General features: G+C 39.0%; 1 protein-coding gene across 1 annotated transcript in view; it reads left to right on the top strand.

Moving 5' to 3' along the window:
• Window positions 1–20,596, top strand: part of LOC103358343 (transmembrane protein 132E-like) — a 77,843-nt gene that overhangs the window by 30,171 nt on the left and 27,076 nt on the right. The window contains exons 4-5 of the mRNA XM_008283269.1: window positions 3,097–3,302; window positions 13,298–13,577. Of these exons, the coding sequence (XP_008281491.1) occupies window positions 3,097–3,302; window positions 13,298–13,577 (486 nt within the window). The remainder of the gene's footprint in view (window positions 1–3,096; window positions 3,303–13,297; window positions 13,578–20,596) is intronic.

The following is a 20,596-nucleotide window of genomic DNA, read 5'->3' as shown; positions in this document are numbered from 1 at the left end:
GATAAATCTACATCAGTCAGCCTTGGTCATTGGCGGGCCTTTCACTCAATACTACTGAGCCTGTGAATGTTTGTGAGTGTTGTCTGGAGTTTTGAAGCAGCTTTGACAAATCTGACCTAGTAACTGCGGTGATGATGAGCTCGGGATTGAAATATTTTACTGCAAGCGTCACAAAATGGAGCTGGGAATTAGGTGGGGACAGGCATTATGGGAAGTTCAGAAGCTAAACAGAACCTGAAAAATTAAGCCAACATGCAAGTGCCAAAAACTGCAGTTCTTCGAATGGCCACTTGAGGCTGCTCCAAAAGTCAATCAGTCCCCATAGAACTCCACGTTCAAATGTCCAACTTTACAGCAGAAATAAATGTTTACAGCCTGGTACAGAAGAAGGTTTTGGTCTTTACAGCTAACTTCCCTATTCATGACAACTGCGCAGAGGGTGAATCTTTATAGAACTCATCTGTTTAGGTTTTATTAAGGCATAAAATTATGCCTAATTAAGGGTGTGGCTGCTGAAGGTGACAGTTGTGCAGTGTCATGGGACAGTTCATGACCTAGGGATATAGTATGGCCAACCTCAGGGTCCTCCTTGTTGCTCATTTTTGAATTAGCCGAGATTTAAGAGGAGTCAGGCTTTACCAAGATGGCGACGGCTAGAGACTGAGTTTTAACACCCTTTCTTCAATAAACCTATGGGCTCATCCATCTGTAAATGCAGTGACCGTTAAGAGTCCAGTGTTCTCGATTTTGAACCATAACAATGACTAAAAGTCCAGAAATCACAGGACTCGGCTTCATTCTTTTCAACCGCTGCTTTTTAATCTCTTTTGTAATTCAGCCGGCTTTGTGGAAGTCCAGAGCTAAAGTACCTCTTTATAGGGTCATGTGTAAATAATGAGCCAATGATGTAATGGCAGTAAATCTGTGTTGGCAGCGTGACTGCTCAAAACGCAATAAAATTATGGCTCAAGTTCCATATTGGATTATGTGAACAAATGCGTTTAACTGCTATCAATGCAGAATGTGGATGAACAGAGGACTCGGCAACATTAGCAACGCCGTGTGAACGGTCACATCGTAATAAAACGGCATTAAAGCAGCGCTCGCTTGAAGGACGGAAGCTGCTGCCTTCGCTGGAAACCGTTTGGGAAATTAATTCAGTTAATGTTATGGAATAAATGTGTGAAAAGGTCCTTAGGTGTCTTCACCTTTATTAACCCAGCCGGTCTCTCATTCTGCATCCTGTGACCAGCGCGCGACCGAATGCAAGCAGCACTCGCACTTGTCCTGATGATCCGTCTCCACCCAGGCAATCTGCTGGCACCATGGAAGATGCCACAGCGCATTAGCAGCAGTGTGACGGCATGTGGCGCCTCAGTGTGTGAAAGCCCTCCTCAGCAAGCCCCCACAGGGCCACTGATACCCAGAGTTGCTAACAGCTTTTGACTTGCAATTAGCCAGCCAAGTTTATCAGCGGCAATAGCTGCAGGAGCTGAAGTGGCACTGCAGCAAGGGCACATTTTCACTCGTGTGTGTGTGTGTGTGTGTGCGCATACATATATGTGTGTGGCTTAAGGGTCGAGGGGAGTACATGTCAGGCAGATGTTCTCAACTCTACGCACAGCAAGTCATGCTGTGATTAATCAAAGGTGGCTGGGGTCATTGTGTCGAGTTACTTCTTTTTCTTCCTTTTGTTGCTCGGTTCATACGTGCTAGCAGACAGAGCTCGGATTCTGTGCTAGCCCTTAAGGTCAGACCTCCACAAAATTGCATTAACCGAACCAGAGGGAAAGACTGTCATTTTAAGAAGGCCTTTCCGCCGCCCGCCCCGCCTTCCCTCCCCCCACTCCGGCCCTGTCTGCATGTGGGGAATTATATTACCCAGACCTCCTCCCAGTTATGATGAATCCCCAGCCCTGAGAAGACTGGCCAGCCCGACCTCCATTTGCGGGAGATTAGATCCTCTGATTACAATGCCAGCTACCTCCCAACACTAGATAAATCTTCGACGGAGAGCCCAAAAGCAAAGCCCTCCAGATCCATTGCAGTTAATAATTTAGTGTTCGAAGGGGACAAGTATTTATGATAATTCAAATGGAGCTGGAGAAATTTGACTGGACGGAAAAGCTAAAGAATGGTTTTGAGTTAAAAATGGCATTTGCCTGAGACTTAAATTTAGAAATGTCCATATATTGAGTTCATGCTTCGTGTCATCGCCGAATGATATCGCGTTACGTCTCATGAAAGGTGACACGTGTGAATGTGTTTATTTATGTGCCAAAGGTGTTGTGAGCTAAACTTCACACGGGACGTCACATTGCTGTCATATTAGATGAATTACGTGTTTGCCTAAAAGCTTTTCTTGGCGTATTGTGTGTCGGTATAATTGAACATAGATCATTATGATGTGAATGGACAAGAGAGGTGGTGGAGGTCGGGACGCCATTTGAATCCCTAATTTGAGAATGCTTAACAAACACTTACTTAGAAGCAATAATTTGACTGCATAAAATATGCAAATTAGAGAAGAGCCCAGAGCCAGATAGCATTTTGTTTACAGCAGTTCGTCTCAGCGCTGTGCTATCGAGGCTTTTTACTTCTGTGTTTTAAATAAACTGCAGCTCCTATCCAGGCTTGACAGGTTTAGTGTGCACAATACAGTAAATGTAAATTGACTTGAAAAACATGCATTGAAAAAGTACAGAACTTGCATTTTTTCCATATAAATTAGCTCCTGCCCAGCATTTAGAAAGTGACTGCTGAGCTTGTGAACGCCATAAAAATATTTCATCTATCTTTATTGTGTTCGGTTGATGATAAAGATCTGAGAGAGATATGTGTGTTGTTTTTTTTTGTTTGTTTGTTCTTGTTGCTAATTTTGTGTGAAGCTAAGATGAAAATATAGGCATTCAAATCCGTAGGCGTATATTTGCTCTGCTGAAAGCATCAACCTTGAAGTGCTTTGGTGTGAATTGTGGCAGTGACAGCTGCATCCATACTGAGCTGTATATCATCACATATCACTTAGATCCTCTGCCGCCGACGTGACCATTACCATATAGATGGTCTCTGACTTCTGACCGTGATCTGTCCTAGGTGTCCATGAATTGCGACTACGTCTTCGTGAATGGGAAGGAGACGCGAGGCTCCATGAACGCCAGGGTCATCTTCAGCTACGAGCATCTGAGCGCACCGCTGGAGCTGACTGTCTGGGTGCCCAAACTTCCCCTGCAGGTGGAACTTTCTGACAACAATCTCAGCTTCATCAAAGGCTGGAGGGTTCCCATCCTGCCCGACCGAAGGTGAGGCTCAAGTTGTACGTGGTGCCATGTTACGGAGAAATTGCACAGTGTGCGAATCATATCATGGCTTTGGGAGGGAGCTCAATGTATTCATTTTACTTTTTTTCCACTTTTTTGTGCTAAGAAAGAACAAATATAACTTTTGTAAAGCATTATTTAGCCTTTATTTATCATTCACCCCTCAATTAATCCTCACATTTTTACTCACTATGGGCTCATTTTTGTACATTTATGGCTAGAAGTCAAGAGAACTAACAAAGTTATAATACCATAAATCATGAAGACAAAATGAAATACGAATGTGCAACATTTTCCATTTTACCAGTCATTACTGATTTTGTTTTTAAGGTGGTGCTTCTTTATAGTATGAATATTTTACTACGTACATATTTAATTTATGTCCATACTAGTCTCGTATTTGCACTGCCTGCTGTTCAGTCCAGTTCAAGTGAAAAAGTCCCACATTTTTACATGAATGTTAGTTGAAGCTTTATGGTTGCACAAAGGCACTAATTTTTTTATTTTTTTTACAGGATGGGGTTAGAGGAAACTTTCTTAAGCATATATGTAGAATAAAATGATTTTAGTTAAATATCGCAATTTTAAGATGAGAGCTGCAAGGTGACTCGGTGGTTCGCACCATCACCTCGCAGCAAGAAGGTTGCTAGTTTGCGTCCCGGTGAGGACACCCAGGATCTTTCTGCGCAGAGTTTGCATGTTCTCCCCGTGCAGCGTGGGTTCTATCTGGGTTCTCCGGCTTCCTCCCACAGTCCAAAAACATGTTGAGGTTAATTCTAAATTGTCTGTAGGTGTGAATGTGAGTGTGCTTGGTTGTCGGTCTCTAAGTGTGGCTCTGCAATAGACAATAGCCCTAAGTCAGCTGGGATAGGCTCCGGCCCCCTCGTGACCCTAGTGAGGATTAAGCAGTGTATAGATAATGGATGATTTTAAGATGAATAATTTGAGGATATTCAGGAAGTTGAAACCAGATGATTCTTTTTGTTTTTACAGTTTCTGACTCTGATAAGTGGTGTAACTTTGGCAAAGACAAAATGCCTTTCACAACTGCAGGCGGCTTACGGAGTCCAGAGGGTTAATATGAACATAGATCATAAGAACAAGCAAGCTGATTTACAAAAAGAAAAAGAAATAGCGGCTGCTGCCTGCCTTCAGATTGTGTCAGGTGTTTTATTGTGGTTTGAATCATGTTTTTTTTTTTTCTGATCTTTGAGTCAAAATGAGCGAACCGCCGTCATGCATGAGTCACACATCAATAACAGGCTCGTTTTACACACGAGCCGCGATGATGAAGACGCAGAAAAACAGACATTTATTGTAAAAATATCAAACTGTCAATATTTGCAAAGTCTAGACAGAGAAATTACAGTTTCATGTAATGTGGTTCTTATTTGTGTAGCAGTAATAATAGAAGTCATTGCATTCACTACTGAGAAGTGTGGGCATGGCAACAACACAAGCAGAAAAATGAGGAAAGAAATAGATGATTACAAAGGTTAGAACTGTAAAATTAATAACCAAAATGTTCATCATAGTTTAAAGACTATATCTACTATAATAGCCATTGTTGTGGGCACACAGTTTTAGTGCTCGCCTCCCTTTTTTCAAAATAAGATGTCTCGAACCTATTTGAGTTGCTTACAACCTGTCTAATGGGCTGGTTTGTTATGTTTTTGGTCATGCTGGATCTCATTGCAGCAATTTGACAGTGTTCCCTCAAATGTAAAGTTTTTTTCTTCATGGTAGAAAACTCTGAAGAACTGTATGTTGCATTTAATAATGCGATTTCGAGGGAGAACGCTAAAAACGCTCTATTTTATTTTTCTTATCTAAACCCTGTGGTAGAAGGAACGGAGCCAGAAAGCATTCGATGCAGTACAACATATTTTAGTATGCCTTATTTTTGTACATGATTACCAGAGGACTCATTATCCAAAGTGCATGGAACCCTGCAGCCTAACACATTAGAAACTTTAAAAAAAAAAAGAAAACAAACCAGCTCGGTCTCTTTTCTGTTATCCAGGATTTTATGGGTAGTTGCTTGTTTTGGTCCAATTAGATGCTCTTGCTCAGGTACACAGCAGAAATGCACCCTGCAAAATGAAGCTCTCAAGTGCAAATTGATCCACAAGGTTGCTTCGTATGTGTCGTACCCATGTGAACCCATCTCGTACAAGACACAGACTTAATTTGACTTTGCATTAAGTGCACGGAAAGCTTTTGGGAATTAATATTATAATGGTGTTGTTGGATGAACAAAAAAGTAATTTGGGGTGTTAGTCAAGACCCAGAATGATGCTGCTACGCTGGTGATGCAGTAGTCCAACTGTGTTTTCCACATAACTGTGACTATAGTATTGTGACACCACTCTTCTTATTGTGTTCTGTTTATATCCTTGCCATTGTGAGGAGTCAAGGCCAATTGTGTGGCCTTGGTGTCAGTATTATAGGAGCTTTTGTCAATACACAGAATCCGGCAGGCAGTAAAACAGGGAATGAGCTGTTGCCTAGAAGCCTTAAAAATATATAGCATCTTCAGATGTGGGGAGGGGGAAAAAATGGCACCAGTGGGAGATTAAGGTTGTTGGAGTCGGGGACCCCAATGAAGAATGTGGTCTGAGGTTACGGAAACTAGGCTCATTAAAATATCCGCGCATTCCTGTCATGCGTGGAGCCGTAACAAACAGGCCCACAACCCCACAACAAATGTTTAATAGGAGCATTAACACTCTCACGGGTGGCTGCTGTCGTCGCCGCTGGAGTACATCACCATAGACCAATTCCATTTCTACCCAACCTGAATACAAATGGCGTGTTTACGGAGTTGTTTGAAGAATGAAGGTATTTTAAATGACCTAGAGTGCTTGGAAAACATCTTGCATAGCCTCATTCTTCAAAGATCCCCAATGGGCCATAATGGGCCATAGATGGTATATTATTTTGACATGCAAAATGTGTCTTAAATGCCCACTTAAGCACCATTCATTCATTTATTTGCAGAAGCCGCAGCCTATTAAAATAGAATCCTGCAGATGAAGAGTCCTACTGTATGTGTTTTGAGCAGGGAAACTTTTTGTTTGGAAGAGTGTTGGATGTTTGTCCAGTCTCTCTGGATTTTTCCATAGTTATTCCAAATATCAATAGTTGGTTCAAGCAAATTGCTCCTGGTTTTAAAGTTTGTTTCTTTAAAGCATGTATCCAGCCCATTTTCCATGCATATAACCTCCCCTCTGCCTTCATGAAAACAGTAATCAAAGACCCCTCGTGAGCCATTTTCGGTGGCTGTGATTGCCACACCGCTAGGCCGAAAGGAATTCATTTCGCTGCAGGTGAAGCGTTTCTTTCACGCATGCTGTCATTTGGATTTACTGAGAGTATGTAATATTCTTTACTTTTCCCTGTAGTTCTTTGCCGCATCAGGAAACTGCAGACAAAGGCGGCTCCTCTCATTCCTGATGGCACCACATACAGACTATTGAAGCTGCTGATGCCGACTAGAACGGCCCTCCCGCAGGAGTTTATGTGTTTTCGGTGAAATTTCTGTTGGTGTTGTTGGACACATCTTTTGATTTATGCAGCGTAGCATGTTTTGTTTTTGTGTTGCCTGATGCATAGCTGGAACTGTATCCCAGCAGGCAGGCAGGCAGACACAAACTTGATGCTTAAATCTGAAATATGCTGTGTTTTTGCACCGAAAAGTAGTTAAGAGTGTAATTTTAGTTGCTGGTTTAGTTACCATAGCACCCAGAGGGGTTGGTTGAGGTCACCTAGCTTCAACTGATAGCTTTAGTATCAGAAAAAAAAAAAAACTTTTCATTTCATGGTAAACAGAATTCCTGCTTATGTTTGCATTCCCAGCCTGATGGATTCAGCTGCATATGTTTAGTATTGAAAACAGCCTACATCTCATCTCATTTCATGGCTAATGTACTTAAAAGCGTTGATGATGACTCTATCACCACACATTTAGCACATTACAAATTCACATGCAGGCACAAGGGATTTTCATATAATTCTCAGTTAAATGCAAATTTCATCTTTTTTTTTTGTTTGTTTTTTTTTTAATGTCGACGATGCATTGAAGCTCAGCGTCCACCTACTCGCTCATCCTGGAGCTTTCAACTGCGGCACAGTTGGGTTCACTGGGTTTGGGAAGTATAGATGTTTCAGTGAATCCGAGCGCCTCTAGGACTTCTCATCAACGCTGATTTAAAAGTAGAACTTGACACGTCATTCGTGACCTTGGAGATGGAGTTTCACATTCTGGCACATGTGGGTTTTGTCAGGAAGAAACATTTCACATCTAATGGTGGCCTCGGGGTTTTAAGATGCTGACCATGTAATCACGACTTCTCCAGTATGAGTTGCCTCCTAACTAAGAAAGACTGAAATAGCTTCCCGAAATGGACATATTTCTTGTGAGAAGCATAATAATCCAGATATAGAGCACCTGTGAAAACATGAATTACTCAGGTTTATTTTATGTTAATCTTATTTACTAATGAATTCTAAATTAATGACTGCACTGCAAAAAAAAAAAATAAAAAAACAGAAAAGAAAATAAATTAATGCATGTATGTGTAAATGCACAAAAATATATTGTAAATAAATAAAAAGAAATATTTCGGGCCCCCCTATAGCTCACCTAGTAGAGCGGGCGGCCCATGAACAGGGGCTGTAGCTCCCTGATGCAGCGGTTGTGAGTTCGAATCCCGCTCACGACCCTTTGCTGCAGGTCTGTCCCCATTCTTCTCCCCCCTTTCCTGTCTCCCTCTACTGCACTAAATAAAGGCAAAAGCAAAAAAAAAAAGAAATATTTCATTATAATTTTCCTGAATTAAAGTTTTAGAATTTAAGCATTTTCTAGCCATAGTTTTTACATTGGCCTTTTCAACATTAATATAATATATATTATATTTACACGTGTGAAATATATATACTACATAATGAATATGTAAAATTTAATGTTTTATATATAATACATAGATTCTTACACATTCATTCATTTGTTGTGAATTTGGGCGGCTGTGGCTCAGGTGGTAGAGCGGGTTGTCCTCTAATAGCAAGGTTGGCGGTTCGATCCCCTGCCCCTTCACAGTCGAAGTATCCTTGGGCAAGACACTGAACCCGAAGTTGCTCCCAATGGCAGGCAGCACCTTGCATGGCAGCTCTGTCGCCATTGGTGTATGAATGTGTGTGTGAATGGGTGAATGAGAAAACATTGTAAAGCGCTTTGAGTGCCGCAAAGGTAGAAAAGCGCTATATAAGTGCAGACCATTTACCATTTGTGAGAGCTTCTGTAAATATATAAAATATGTCTCATTAAGAAAGACATCTATGTGAATTTCCAGAACCAATATTCCTTTTTCTAATTGTTACTGATTATACTTATTGAATTTTAGACAAATATATTTACGGTATTAAATATCATCATTATATACAAAATAATAGGACTGAATTTTGAAATTTAAAAAACATTTGTGAATGTATTTTAAGTTTTTTATCTCAAAAGATTCATTTTATTATTATTATTATTATTATATTATTATTATTGTTGTTGTTGTTATTTTATAGTTAGTCACAGTTAAGTCTCGGTCTTAAACGTTCTCTTATATTGTTGTTATATAGTACATGTAAAAAAAATAAAGACATAATGTAATCATCTCATGAATATCTGGAATTTTAAAGTTTTCCTTTTATTTTAATGGTTAATAAAGAGCATTTACATGTTTAAAGTATAAGACTTAATATAATATATATTTGATAGATTACAATAAATTTATGAAATTTCCGTTTCTTTAAAAAAATGGTTCTTTTAAAGTTATAGTGTTTAATTGTATGTGACATTGTACATGTAACTTTATTCATGTTTATTGTTCTAATAATATTGATATTTACATGTATTTCAAAAATACTGAAAAAATAAGGAAAATGAAAGGTCAAATATTGTAAAATGACCAACTCTTTGTCAGCTAACTCTCACTAAACTTGATGGACATCTATTTTTTGACCCGAAGTTTAGGACTCGGGATCCAGGCCTAAACTTGAGTGTGGAGACTTTGAAACATCTTTGTGACTTGCAAAACAACAACCTGGACATCAGCCACGAACTCAGCAAGGCAGAGCCAAAAACTGTCCACAAGACTGGCATCGTGTCCGATGCCAAGATACCGGGGAGGAGGGAGGGTCGGACAAGGCAACGAGGTTTACAAGTGATCATCTTATTTTTGAGTAATGCCAACACCAACAATAGCACTGGCACGAAGCGGCGGCTTGTATTTGTCTTGACCTTGGTCTGGTTTGTTTGCAGTCATTATGAAGCGCTGCGATAATGAATGAGATGATGTTTACAAAAGGCCTCACAAAGCAGAGTAAATAACACCTGAAAGTTAGATGGAAAATAAGATCTCTCACACATTGTAACACAGCTCATTAGTCATTTCCAACACACTCCAGTGAAACCAAATCACGATGATTATCTATATTATCAGCCGGAATTATTGTCTTTTCGCTAACTCCTCTCTTATTTACCTCCTTCTCTCACAAATGCTCTCCTTCTCCACAACCTCTAACCCCCTGCACTCCTTAACTCTTATTTTCCTTTGTGCCGCAGTCTTTTCGTCCTACATTCCTTCAGTTCTGCAAAGTGACACATTCTGGACCTCCGTACACAGCAAGGTCTCTTTGGCCTGCAGTGGGGCCTTTGCTACAGTGCAGCAGAATTGCTCACTGGCTGCATTATCCAGTAACATGCTCTAAAAAAGGAAAGGAAGTGTAATCGGGCAGGCAGGCCGTGTGCACTGAAGCTTCAGCTTGTACGCTTGTATCAGAGACTCTAATAAGAACAGACAATATTCTTCTTGAGGAGAAAAAATATCAACCTTATTTTCAGGTACAGACTCAGGAAGGTAAACTTTCACTGACCTGAGCCAAGAGTTGTGAAACTCCTTGACAGTCTTATTGTCTCTTTGGGTTTTCTCTGCCTTTAACTGAATGCGTAAGCGAGTGTGCGGTCTAAGTGTCTGCTGTGGAGTTAACTCGCCCTCCTTCTAAGTACAACAGCGACTGCTTGTCCTGAAGCTGTCAGTGCCAAGGCCAGCTTACAGTCAGAGCAGAAAGAGTCGGTCAACTCGTAGAGAAGACTCCATAGGTTCCATTTTCACAGTTTAGTGTTTTCTTGCATCAACTTTTTAAAGTAACAGACAACATCCAGTAGTTGCTATTGATTAGGGCTCCTTTTTTCAGTTTTACCTTTTAAAGGTTCTCCAGTCATTTAGATTTGCTCCTTTTTAGAGAACAGCAGCTGAGATATTCTGACTTTTAATACCTGGTATGAATCAAACTTCCATAGCGCACCCGGTCGTATTCTCTTGTTAGACCTCACCTCTATTTAAACCTTCAGCTTGTAACACAGGTTCTCTGTTATACATTCTTACTCTCAAAGCCTAACCTCGGATAACCCTGACAACATCTTCAGGGTTTTTTCTGATACTTATCAAAGAGCCACAGGTATTACATAAGTGTTTTCACAGGGGAGCAGTGCTCCTCGAGATGAGTAAACCTTGTGTAAAATGGATGGAATTACCCTTCGAATTTTCCTGAATTATTTGCAGAACAAAGTGGTTCAAGGGTAGATTTTCTGCTGCATAATAAATACTTATATTCTTCTTCTGCTCCTTTATTCTTCTTCTTCTTTAAACAAAATCAAAATGCATCAGAAATTACAGTCTCCCCCAGAATTATAAGCAGTGTGATCAACTTCCCTAATGGTGTTTTTGCAGCCACGGTCTGAGTTTTAAATAATCATGCTGCAACTTTTAAAAAGTCAACAAACTCATACAAGGAGAAACAGCTTTTGAATGAAACGATCATCAGTTTATTGGACACACATATGCATATTGTGCATATGGACACAATAACACATGTGTGTTAAGTCAGATATTATCTTCCCTACTAAGTGTGTATTTTCAGATTTGTTTGTGTGATTCAGGATCTTGGCATTTGTTTTCCAAATGTTTTTTTTGTTTGTTTTTTGTAGCACCACAGTCTGAATTATGAACTTTATTAAACACTTTAATGCTGCAAATGTGCAACTTTCAGAGTTTTGTTAACTCACATGCAAAGAAGGTGTCAACCCTGCAGCAGCCTACATATGTGAATGTGTAGAATTATAATCTCAATCCCAATTTGTGTATTAAGATGTGAGACAAAATCAGTGTCCAGTATTATTGGAACTACAAATGGCCAAATCACTGCTTTGAAACCAGATAAAACTGCAGCCCATAATAACCATCATAGACTGCTCAAAAGACACAGTTTCTTATTTTTTACTGCATTTAAACCAACAAAAAATATCATTATTATTACAGACAGTTGTTGTTATTTATAAGAATAAATGTGTATATTAAGGATAAAAATGGGTTTTCTTAAACTGATTTAGAGATAATATCTAGGAATATAAAGGGGAAAAGTGTTAATTTGCGAAAACTGTACCTAATGTGATTTTCCTGTATTTAAATCAGCTAAAACAAAAACATTATTTAACACATATTTGCCATTATTTTCCTGTTTTTACAGTTTCTGAACATAATATTTTTAATGTTTCATGTCATTATTTTCTGACTGCCAGATTTTCACTGTGATATATATATTTTACATTGTAATGTAATCAGACGTCTATTCTCAATCTTTGCAGCTTTTACTTGTAAAGTTCCTTTCTATTGAATGCATAGTGACCCCTCCACATTAACTGCAAAAACATTTTATGCTTTCATTTATTTCAAAGCAACCAATTCATCCAACTATCACTGCAAAGGTGATAAATCCAGTGATTCAAGGTTAACTAGCAGAAAAAAGGTTCATGAAGTGACATTAATGTTGCTTCCATTTACAGAAAAGACAGATAGATCCCTCATTCATCCTCTTGGGGAAATTCAATGAACAAGCTTATGCAGGAAGCTCCGAATACCCGAGAGAGTCTGAATGGAGGCCCTTTGGTTTTTAAACATAATGCAACCTGCCAGTACAGAGTTCTAGGCGGCGGAGTGTCGAGGTACTGCTGGAAATGATGAGGTGTGTAGAGGTGGAGCGCTAGGATGAATTAATAATGGAGCCCAGTAGGTGGGACGGGTCTAAAGGCACATGTAACAATGCATTGTGTTGTTCAAGGAGTCTGTTGGAAGCATTTATGAGACCTCAGGACAGAAGCGCTTAGCCTAATAATCAAACCTGCTCCTCGACTTAATGGGTGGGATGTATACTTTGTCGGTGGCTGACAGCCGGCTGCCTCTCCTGAATCCCAAGTCATCCAGATAGTTAAGTCAAAGCAAAGATTAAGCAGAGAGCTTTTTAAGGAGGAACTGGCAGATTGTCAAGCCTTCGAAGGGAAGTTGGGTAACCCATACATCTTGCTGTAGAGCAGATTGCACTCAGTGGGGGATGCACCTGGCATGTTTAACCTCACTGCCCAGGGCTCCTGTGAAATAAGAAGGGCATCCGTCCAAAACTCTGCTTTGTGGTGCTTATCATTCCTTCCCTGCTGGCTCGGAGGACTTTTTCCTCATCGCCACTGCATCAGAACAGATAATGTGATGGATTTGTGTGGAGTGGTGCCGAGTTTCTCATCAGCGTTATGATGTCAAATTATAAAGTGAGTAGAGACCCTTAAGAACAGAAGGAACAAATTGAGACACAGCATCGTGACACAGTGCTGAGCATAATTCAGCAGCAGATGCTCGGTTTTAAAGAAGTTATGATTGGTGATTGGTATTGAGCTTCGCTTCTCAAACGCTGCCACCTCAATTGCCTTTTTTTTGCGGGAAATTTCACAGCCACCTAAAATTGGCACCCACAGTCTTCACGAGTGGCTAAGGATAGAACTCCGTCTGTGTCTGCTGCATCCTCGACACCAGATAGAGCAGCGTTTTCATGGATTTTCATTTTCTAAAATTACATGTCCCCTTTTCTCCCCGTCCAAGGAGCACCAGGGACAGTGATGCAGACGACGAGGACGACGAGCGGCGGGTGAGTCGAGGCTGCACCCTGCAGTACCAGCGGGCCCTGGTCAAGGTGCTGACCCAGTTCCACACCACATCCACGGAGGGCACCGACCAAGTCATCACCATGCTGGGGCCTGACTGGCAGGTGGACGTCACGGACCTGGTCCAGGACTCTCTGAAAGTGGCCGACCCCCGGATAGCGGAGCTGGTGGACAGGACAGTGCTGGTGGGCCTAGAGCTGGGATCCACTGTGCTCAAGGTAAGCTACTTTACACATCAGGGATGAGGGTTCAGATAAATCAGCAGCAAAAATGAAGGATCTTGTACACTGTGAGAAGTAGAAAAGCCTTGAGAAACCTTTTGGGGTTCCTCACCACTGACACTGTTGAGGAATCTTTTGAGTTCAAAGGCTCTGTTTTACACTTTTCATTATAATAATCTTTATCATAATTATTACAGTCTGATGTTATCCAACCTCATATATGAGAAAAAACATCAATTTGTTTACATTTAGTCAAACATTAACCTTGGTATTAATTAATACTAATTTGCTGACAATTCTTTTGGCAAAATGTAAACAAACCAACTCCCAATTTACCCCAAAATACAAAACCAGTCTCTAAAACTTGCATTATTATCTCCGATATTGTTTAGAAGAGCTCCATAATTTAATGCCAAAACACTATAACCTATAAACGCCAACCTACAAGAATTCCTCAGTGTGTTATTTAACTGTTTATGATGGGGAAAAAAACACTCTGACCTGTGATGCGCTTCAAATTCTGACTTCTCTCTAGAAAGACTTAATCCCTGGTACTGAAGCAACACCTCTGACTTCTGGCTTCGTCCTCTCGACTCTCATAGATTATATATATATTATGTAAATATTCAGATTATTCAAAATACTTTTATATTAGCTGAAAATATTAAAATGAACCAACCATCATAAAATGAACCAAACTGTTTATATTATAAACTTGAACAGTTAAGTTATAGCAATATACACAATTACAATAGCAACTGTGAAAGCAGGTGTAAAGTTTCAGTTAAGTCAAGACCCAACTTAAAAAACTCCTCCAGAAATCTTCTTCTGAGTCATTAGAGGTTCTTCAAGCAACTTCTACTCTTCACAAGAAAGCAAAGTTTGTTGGCTATTCCTCGGATTCCCACACAAAATTAAGTGTGTTTGGTTAAAAACATGAAGAAGACAGACTTAAAACTTCAAGTTTGTCACGCTTTACTGAGGTTACAGCAGGTGTTGGGTACAGTTGGGAATCAGGAACCAGTTTTCAAGAGTTACAACTCCAAAGGAATCATAAAGGGGGTTTAGTTTTGATTCTGCCTAAACAAATTTCACTAACACCAGTGTAGAAACAGTTTACTGCAATCACCTATTGTGTATCTTCTTTTATGCATTGGTGTTCATTTTTTCTTTCTCTTTTTTGCGTTGTTTGGTGGTTTGATTGGTTGTTTTTCTTTTTGTTCCCGAATCTCCAAAGTGAACTCGGTAACTGCGATGTTCTGACAGCGGGAACAAGTGCTGAAACTATGAAATTCATACCAAAGTTGTAATAAACAAGATTTACATTTGAAGTATGTACAGTCTCATAATAATCGCGCCTTTTTTATTCTTTTTGTCTGTGTCTTTATCTATTATAAAACAAAAACCCATCGGTCTGCCTGCAGCATATTCCGCTGTTGGTGTCTGCGTATCTCAAGTGAAAGAGCCGCCGGACATAAAGTGCATGTAAATGCGTCAGCCGAGACAGGTTCAGAAGTCCTTATAAAAGAAGCGGCACAAGTTATTACTCCTCAGCTTTGATTTACCGACGCTTCGCTGGTCATTTATGGGGACAGAGAGAAGTAACGGATGGTGAGAGTTTTGATCACCATGAAAGATCACAGTTTCAGCCTGTCAGGCGAAAGAATAGTTGCCTGATGGATGCATCCGATCATGGCGAAAAAAGGAGGAAAGATATAAGTCGCCAATCCATCATTTTAAATGAGCAATGGATCATTTATAATCTGTTGAAGGGTATGAATAATTATACATCAATTTGCCACCAGATGTAACTTGCCACGTTGACTCATAGCAATTGTAATAAATAAATAAATAAATAAATAAGATGTTATGAAATGACCTCATCCTTCGACTGCAACTTTTAAAGATAATAGATTGAATGCAGAATGGCTCGAACTGGTCAGGAGGTGTTGGATTATTTCAAACTGGATTAACGGAACTGGGTTGCAATGATCGAGACATAAAGATATCTGTACTCTGATCATATCTAAACACATTGAATAGATATTGTTGAACCACTGTCCAAAAGCCAGCAAGATCATGAATCTATAGCTGATAGTCAAGCGAGAACCTTGAAGGTCAAAGTGGAGAAGGGTTCCATGTGAACAGCAGTTGGACCTTAGCTTAGCTTAATTTAGCTTAACTTAACTTAACTTAACTTAACTGAACTTAACTTAGCTTAACTTAACTTAACTTTGCTTAGCTTAGCTTAACTTAGTGTGGCTTAATTTAGCTTTACCTACTAAACTCCAGTACCCGACGTTGGGTTTCAAAGGTGTGTTGTCTTTATAAAATCACCAAAATTATACCATTTATCATAGACAGAAACTGTAAAAAGAAAAAAAAAGTAAGTCCTTGGACTACTTTAACTAAACTGAAACTAAAATAAGCTTAAAATCATGATGTTTCATCAAAATCCCTTTATTCTATATCCCTTATGTAGAAATTGACTAAAAATATATCAAAAAAATAACCCGATCCTGTAAAAACTCAGCCGAACAGTGTTGACACCATGTTTGGTCCTTCTGTTTCCATTTTTTTATATATATTATTAAATGTATTTTTAATTAGAGGAAAATATAAATGTGACTGTAAAATTGACAAATTTACATATCTGCTGAAAAATAACGTTAAAAATCTGTAAATGTAAATAGTCACACAATTCCCCTTTTTATATATATATTTTTAAATTCACATTTAATGACTTTTAGATTAATTTCCGATTAATCAAAAGTGATTTCACAAATATTTCCTTTTTATTTAGAATATTAAACTTTAATTTTCACACCCCCTTGTTTAGTTGCAGTTTATATTCGAGTGACCTGCTGCTCCTGATGCAGCTCAAAGGCTTCAGTGTGGCAAAGAAAATCACAAGACTGATGAGATTTCTTTGATTGAGGTGGTTTTAGTTGAAATTTCACTTCTAATTTTCATCTTTTGCTACATAATATGCTACATTAAATTTTTTAATTTAGTTCGATTTAGTGGAAATCACCTCCGCTCTCCTGCACGAGATTAAAAAATCCACGCGGAAGCCACACAGACACGGAAGCCACACAGACACTGTAGCGCTTCGCTGCTTCACCGTAAAAATAAGGACCGTGTACGTCTAGGTGGATGTCATTCTCCATTCGCTCCGTCGTAAGTCAGAGTTCTCAGCAGGACATCACTTCATTACAGTTGAGTCAGATGATGAGTGGCCACTGAGACAAAATTGAAACTCCAGCTGCTCCAGAACTCCACCTCCTGCCCCTGCAGCTCAAGTCCCTGCAAGGAGCGACTGAAAAAAATCCCTCCGATGTTAAAACACCATGAAGGAAGTAGAAATGGGATCTCTGCAGGCTCACTGTACGTCCAATATGAATGATCGATGGCTTACAAAACTCAGAACACAAAGACGTTAACAGTTCACAGAGCGTATTCTGCAAAGAACAGTCAAAGCGTTCTGCTGATTTCCTGTAAATGAACAGTATACATCTGAACAATGGTGCCGAAGGTTTCAGTCTGTTGGAGGATTTGAATTTGTCTTTGAGTCTTATGAGACTCATTCAAATTGTTCACCAGCTCATGAATATGAATAAAGAAAGGAAGCAGCTTTTGTCCATTTAGTGCAATATTTCAGAGAGTCATTTAATTTCTCTCTTTCTGTTCGAGCGCTTGGTGATTATTGCATGAATTAAGTCTCTCTATATCACATGTGACAGGTCTCTTTAAGGGATGACGCAAAGGACAAAGCATCAGAGCTGTAAGGGTAAAATTTAAATATCGTAGATATTAATTATCGCGCAAATTGTATCTTTACATCCTGAGATCGAGGGGCAAAGTGAGGACTTTCGAAGAATCCACTAAAACCTGCAGGGAGTTGGGGGTTTAATCTGGAGGATTACTGAACAATAGCTCCTTCTCAAAGTGAAAAGCCAGACTTGGACGGAATTCACTCCGAGTCCTCAGATCGGAGATTATTCGGTTAATATCTGCAAACAGGCAATCATCCAAAGACAGACGGCAGCGCAGACAGAAAACTGAGTCCAATCTACAGAATCTTTAATCGGTATTTATGATGTGTGAACAGCATAGAATGTACCTCAGGAATGGGATCCCTGTTTAAATGTTGACTTCTCCAGATGATTCAAATAGATTTTATGGTAAAATGTGACTCACTTATAAGAGTTTTGTTTAATCAATATGCAGTCGAGCAAATTCCACCCACAGTATAGGCCCATGGAAATTACATAATTCACTTCTCTGTTGTGTGGAAACCGCTATCAAACCCTTCAGATATAAACCCATTGCTTTTAAAAATAGACACATTTAGATTGACTGGGCAGCCACAACAATAAAACCATCTGCCTAGTTCTGTGCAGACCATCTTTGTGAAGCCAAAGCAGCTCTGGAGACTTTTGGACGTGTCCTGTGGAGTCTGGAACGTTGGCAGCAGACTGGTCGGGTCCTGTGGGTTGTTGCCTTCATGGATCTGGCTTGTTAATCCGCAGATGCTCCGTCAGATTGGGATCTGGGGAGCTCAAAGGCTTTGAACTCTTTGGTATGTTCCTCAAGCTGTTCCTAAGCAGTTCGGTTGTCCTGCTGGGGGAGCGCTGTGGAATGCATGCGTTCTGAAACAGTGTTAGGATAAGATAAGATAAAATGTTATTAATCCCAAAGGAAATTCTTTTACCTGATTTTGGAAAACAAAGGTACATAACGGGAAATGCAGTGCCGAGTGGAATAAGATGTAAGTACAATACGTTACTGACAATAAATACAAATAAGTTCTGAATACCTGGACTCAATGTTTCCCAGAAGAACATTGTAAGCAGATGATCAGTGTTGTTTAAAATCTGTCATTTTTCCACTTCACTACATCTTTATTGGCTGTATTTTCTCAAATACCCGGAAATATAAATTAAATTACATAAATAAACAGTTAATTTGCATCTATTTTGTAAAATGATGTTAGAAAACTTAGTCTGAATAACAAAAAATATATATTTTTTAAGAAATTAGTCTTTTTTTTTTTTTTTTAACATAATGCAACAAATTTACAGTAATTTCACAACTATTTTTATTTTATCTAGTCTTTGAAACTATTAAATTTAGGTTTAAAATAGTGAATGTTTCTAAAATCAGATACAAATATTGACAATTAACAGAAAAAAGTGATGCATTTTGTATTTCAATTAGATTTGTTTGTTAAATGTTACATATTTTCTATAATTACAAAAGTTCTCAGAACAAAATTGTTTAACAAATGTGTTTTCATCATTATATAATATCTATAATCAGTGGTAATCTATCAAAATAGTGTTTTTATGTTCATATTTATTCAGTAGATTTAGATTTTAGACACATTGCTAAAGTTTGTAGATATCCTAAACCAATGAAAATACATTTATTCAGCATTTTGTTGTCAAAACTGTAATTAAACAAAATATCGGCCTTTTAACGAACACATCGCTGTACATTTACAGAACCAAACTCCTTTCTCTGTTGTCACTGATTGTAGTTAAGTTTAGAATTTTATTTACAGTACTTGAATTTAACAATTTTACATGTTAAATTTAAAGGACATACTTTTACATACTACATATTTGTGAATTTATTTAAACTTTTTATGTATAAGTGAAATCTTAGAATTATTTTCAGTTACAGGTCTTTTTGCTGTCCTGTATTATAGTTGTAGTATATGTGTAATTTAACAGTATATTTCTGTAATTTTAGTAATATTGTCATGTATTTTAGAAATACAGAAAAAAGTTTAAAATAATAAAATTAACATTAAACAGTAAAAAGTCTAAAAAGAAAGTTTTAAAATATGTAATTATGAAAAATTGCCCTATTTTATGAGATAGTTATTTTTAATCATTATCATTATTATTAGTGCCACGGGCTGAGCACGAGGCCACTATTGTTATCCTGGTGCGCTTTTTCTTATTATTTCAACTCTTTCGTACAAAATTTCGATGGCCTACTCCTCCCACAGATTTGAGAGCACCCACACAAATTATACATCAAAACGTGCGGCTCGATCGGGAATCGTGGAAAACGCATTTATTGTGACGCAATTCGCAAAAACGTCGCAAAAACCTCACATTGAAAATGAATTGGACCGACGAGAAAATCACAAAATTACACTACTTTTCAAACCTCCACTGCTCAGGCATGCTTTCACCTAGACACTCTATTTAAACTTTAAAATGTTGACGCGTCCGTTCCTTATCTCAAAGTCTTTCTGTTTTTTTCTTATCTTCAATCGTTTCTTCGTGACAACCTCTCAAGTTTTGAAACTTTTTCACCCCTTTTCAGCCTTTACAATGGGTGTGTATGTGGGCCTTTAGAGTGAGTGGCGTCATCACCAGAGTGGGAGTGCAGAAAAAAATCACACAGTAAACTTTGTTTTTAACTTGTCGTCCTGGCCACAATTTTTATGTGACAGACATCATTTTTACATCAAAACTTTTGTCCTCCCTCTCACAATGTCACTTTGGAAGCCCACAGAATTAAGTTTGGGTGGGTTTTGGAGCCTTTTTCCTCTAAAAGTCTCTCTTCCTTCCCCATCTGCACCCATTCAAAGACGGCTACTGATTTTTCTCAAGCACCATAAATTTACACATTACTTCTCAAATGTTTGTGTGCTCATTTTGTACTCTTAAAAAAATAAAAATACATCTCTGTAATGCCCAAGGTCTTGGCTTTCTGAAAATGTGCTCGGCTTTTCTCTCCGACACACGGTTTTGACAAAAATGGTGGTTGTTTGAGGTCTTCTCCTTCTGCTCACTTTGACTGATTTGACAGTTACACCTAGTATCTGTTGCAGCTGTGTGCTTGGTTGCCCGGCAACGCTCTAACCCTGCCCCCAACATGCCTCCGGTTCGCGTCCCGGTGGGGGCACCGGAATCTTTTTGCGTGGAGTTTGCATGTTCTCCCCGTGCAGCGTGGCTTCTCTCCAGGTTCTCCGGCTTCCTCCCACACAGTCCAAA

This window comes from Stegastes partitus, unplaced genomic scaffold (assembly GCF_000690725.1).
Source record: "Stegastes partitus isolate 25-593 unplaced genomic scaffold, Stegastes_partitus-1.0.2 Scaffold305, whole genome shotgun sequence".
In the NCBI taxonomy this organism is placed as follows: Eukaryota; Metazoa; Chordata; class Actinopteri; family Pomacentridae; genus Stegastes; species Stegastes partitus.
The sequence above is the reverse complement of the archived record's forward strand: the minus strand, read 5'-3'. Positions and strand labels throughout refer to the sequence as shown.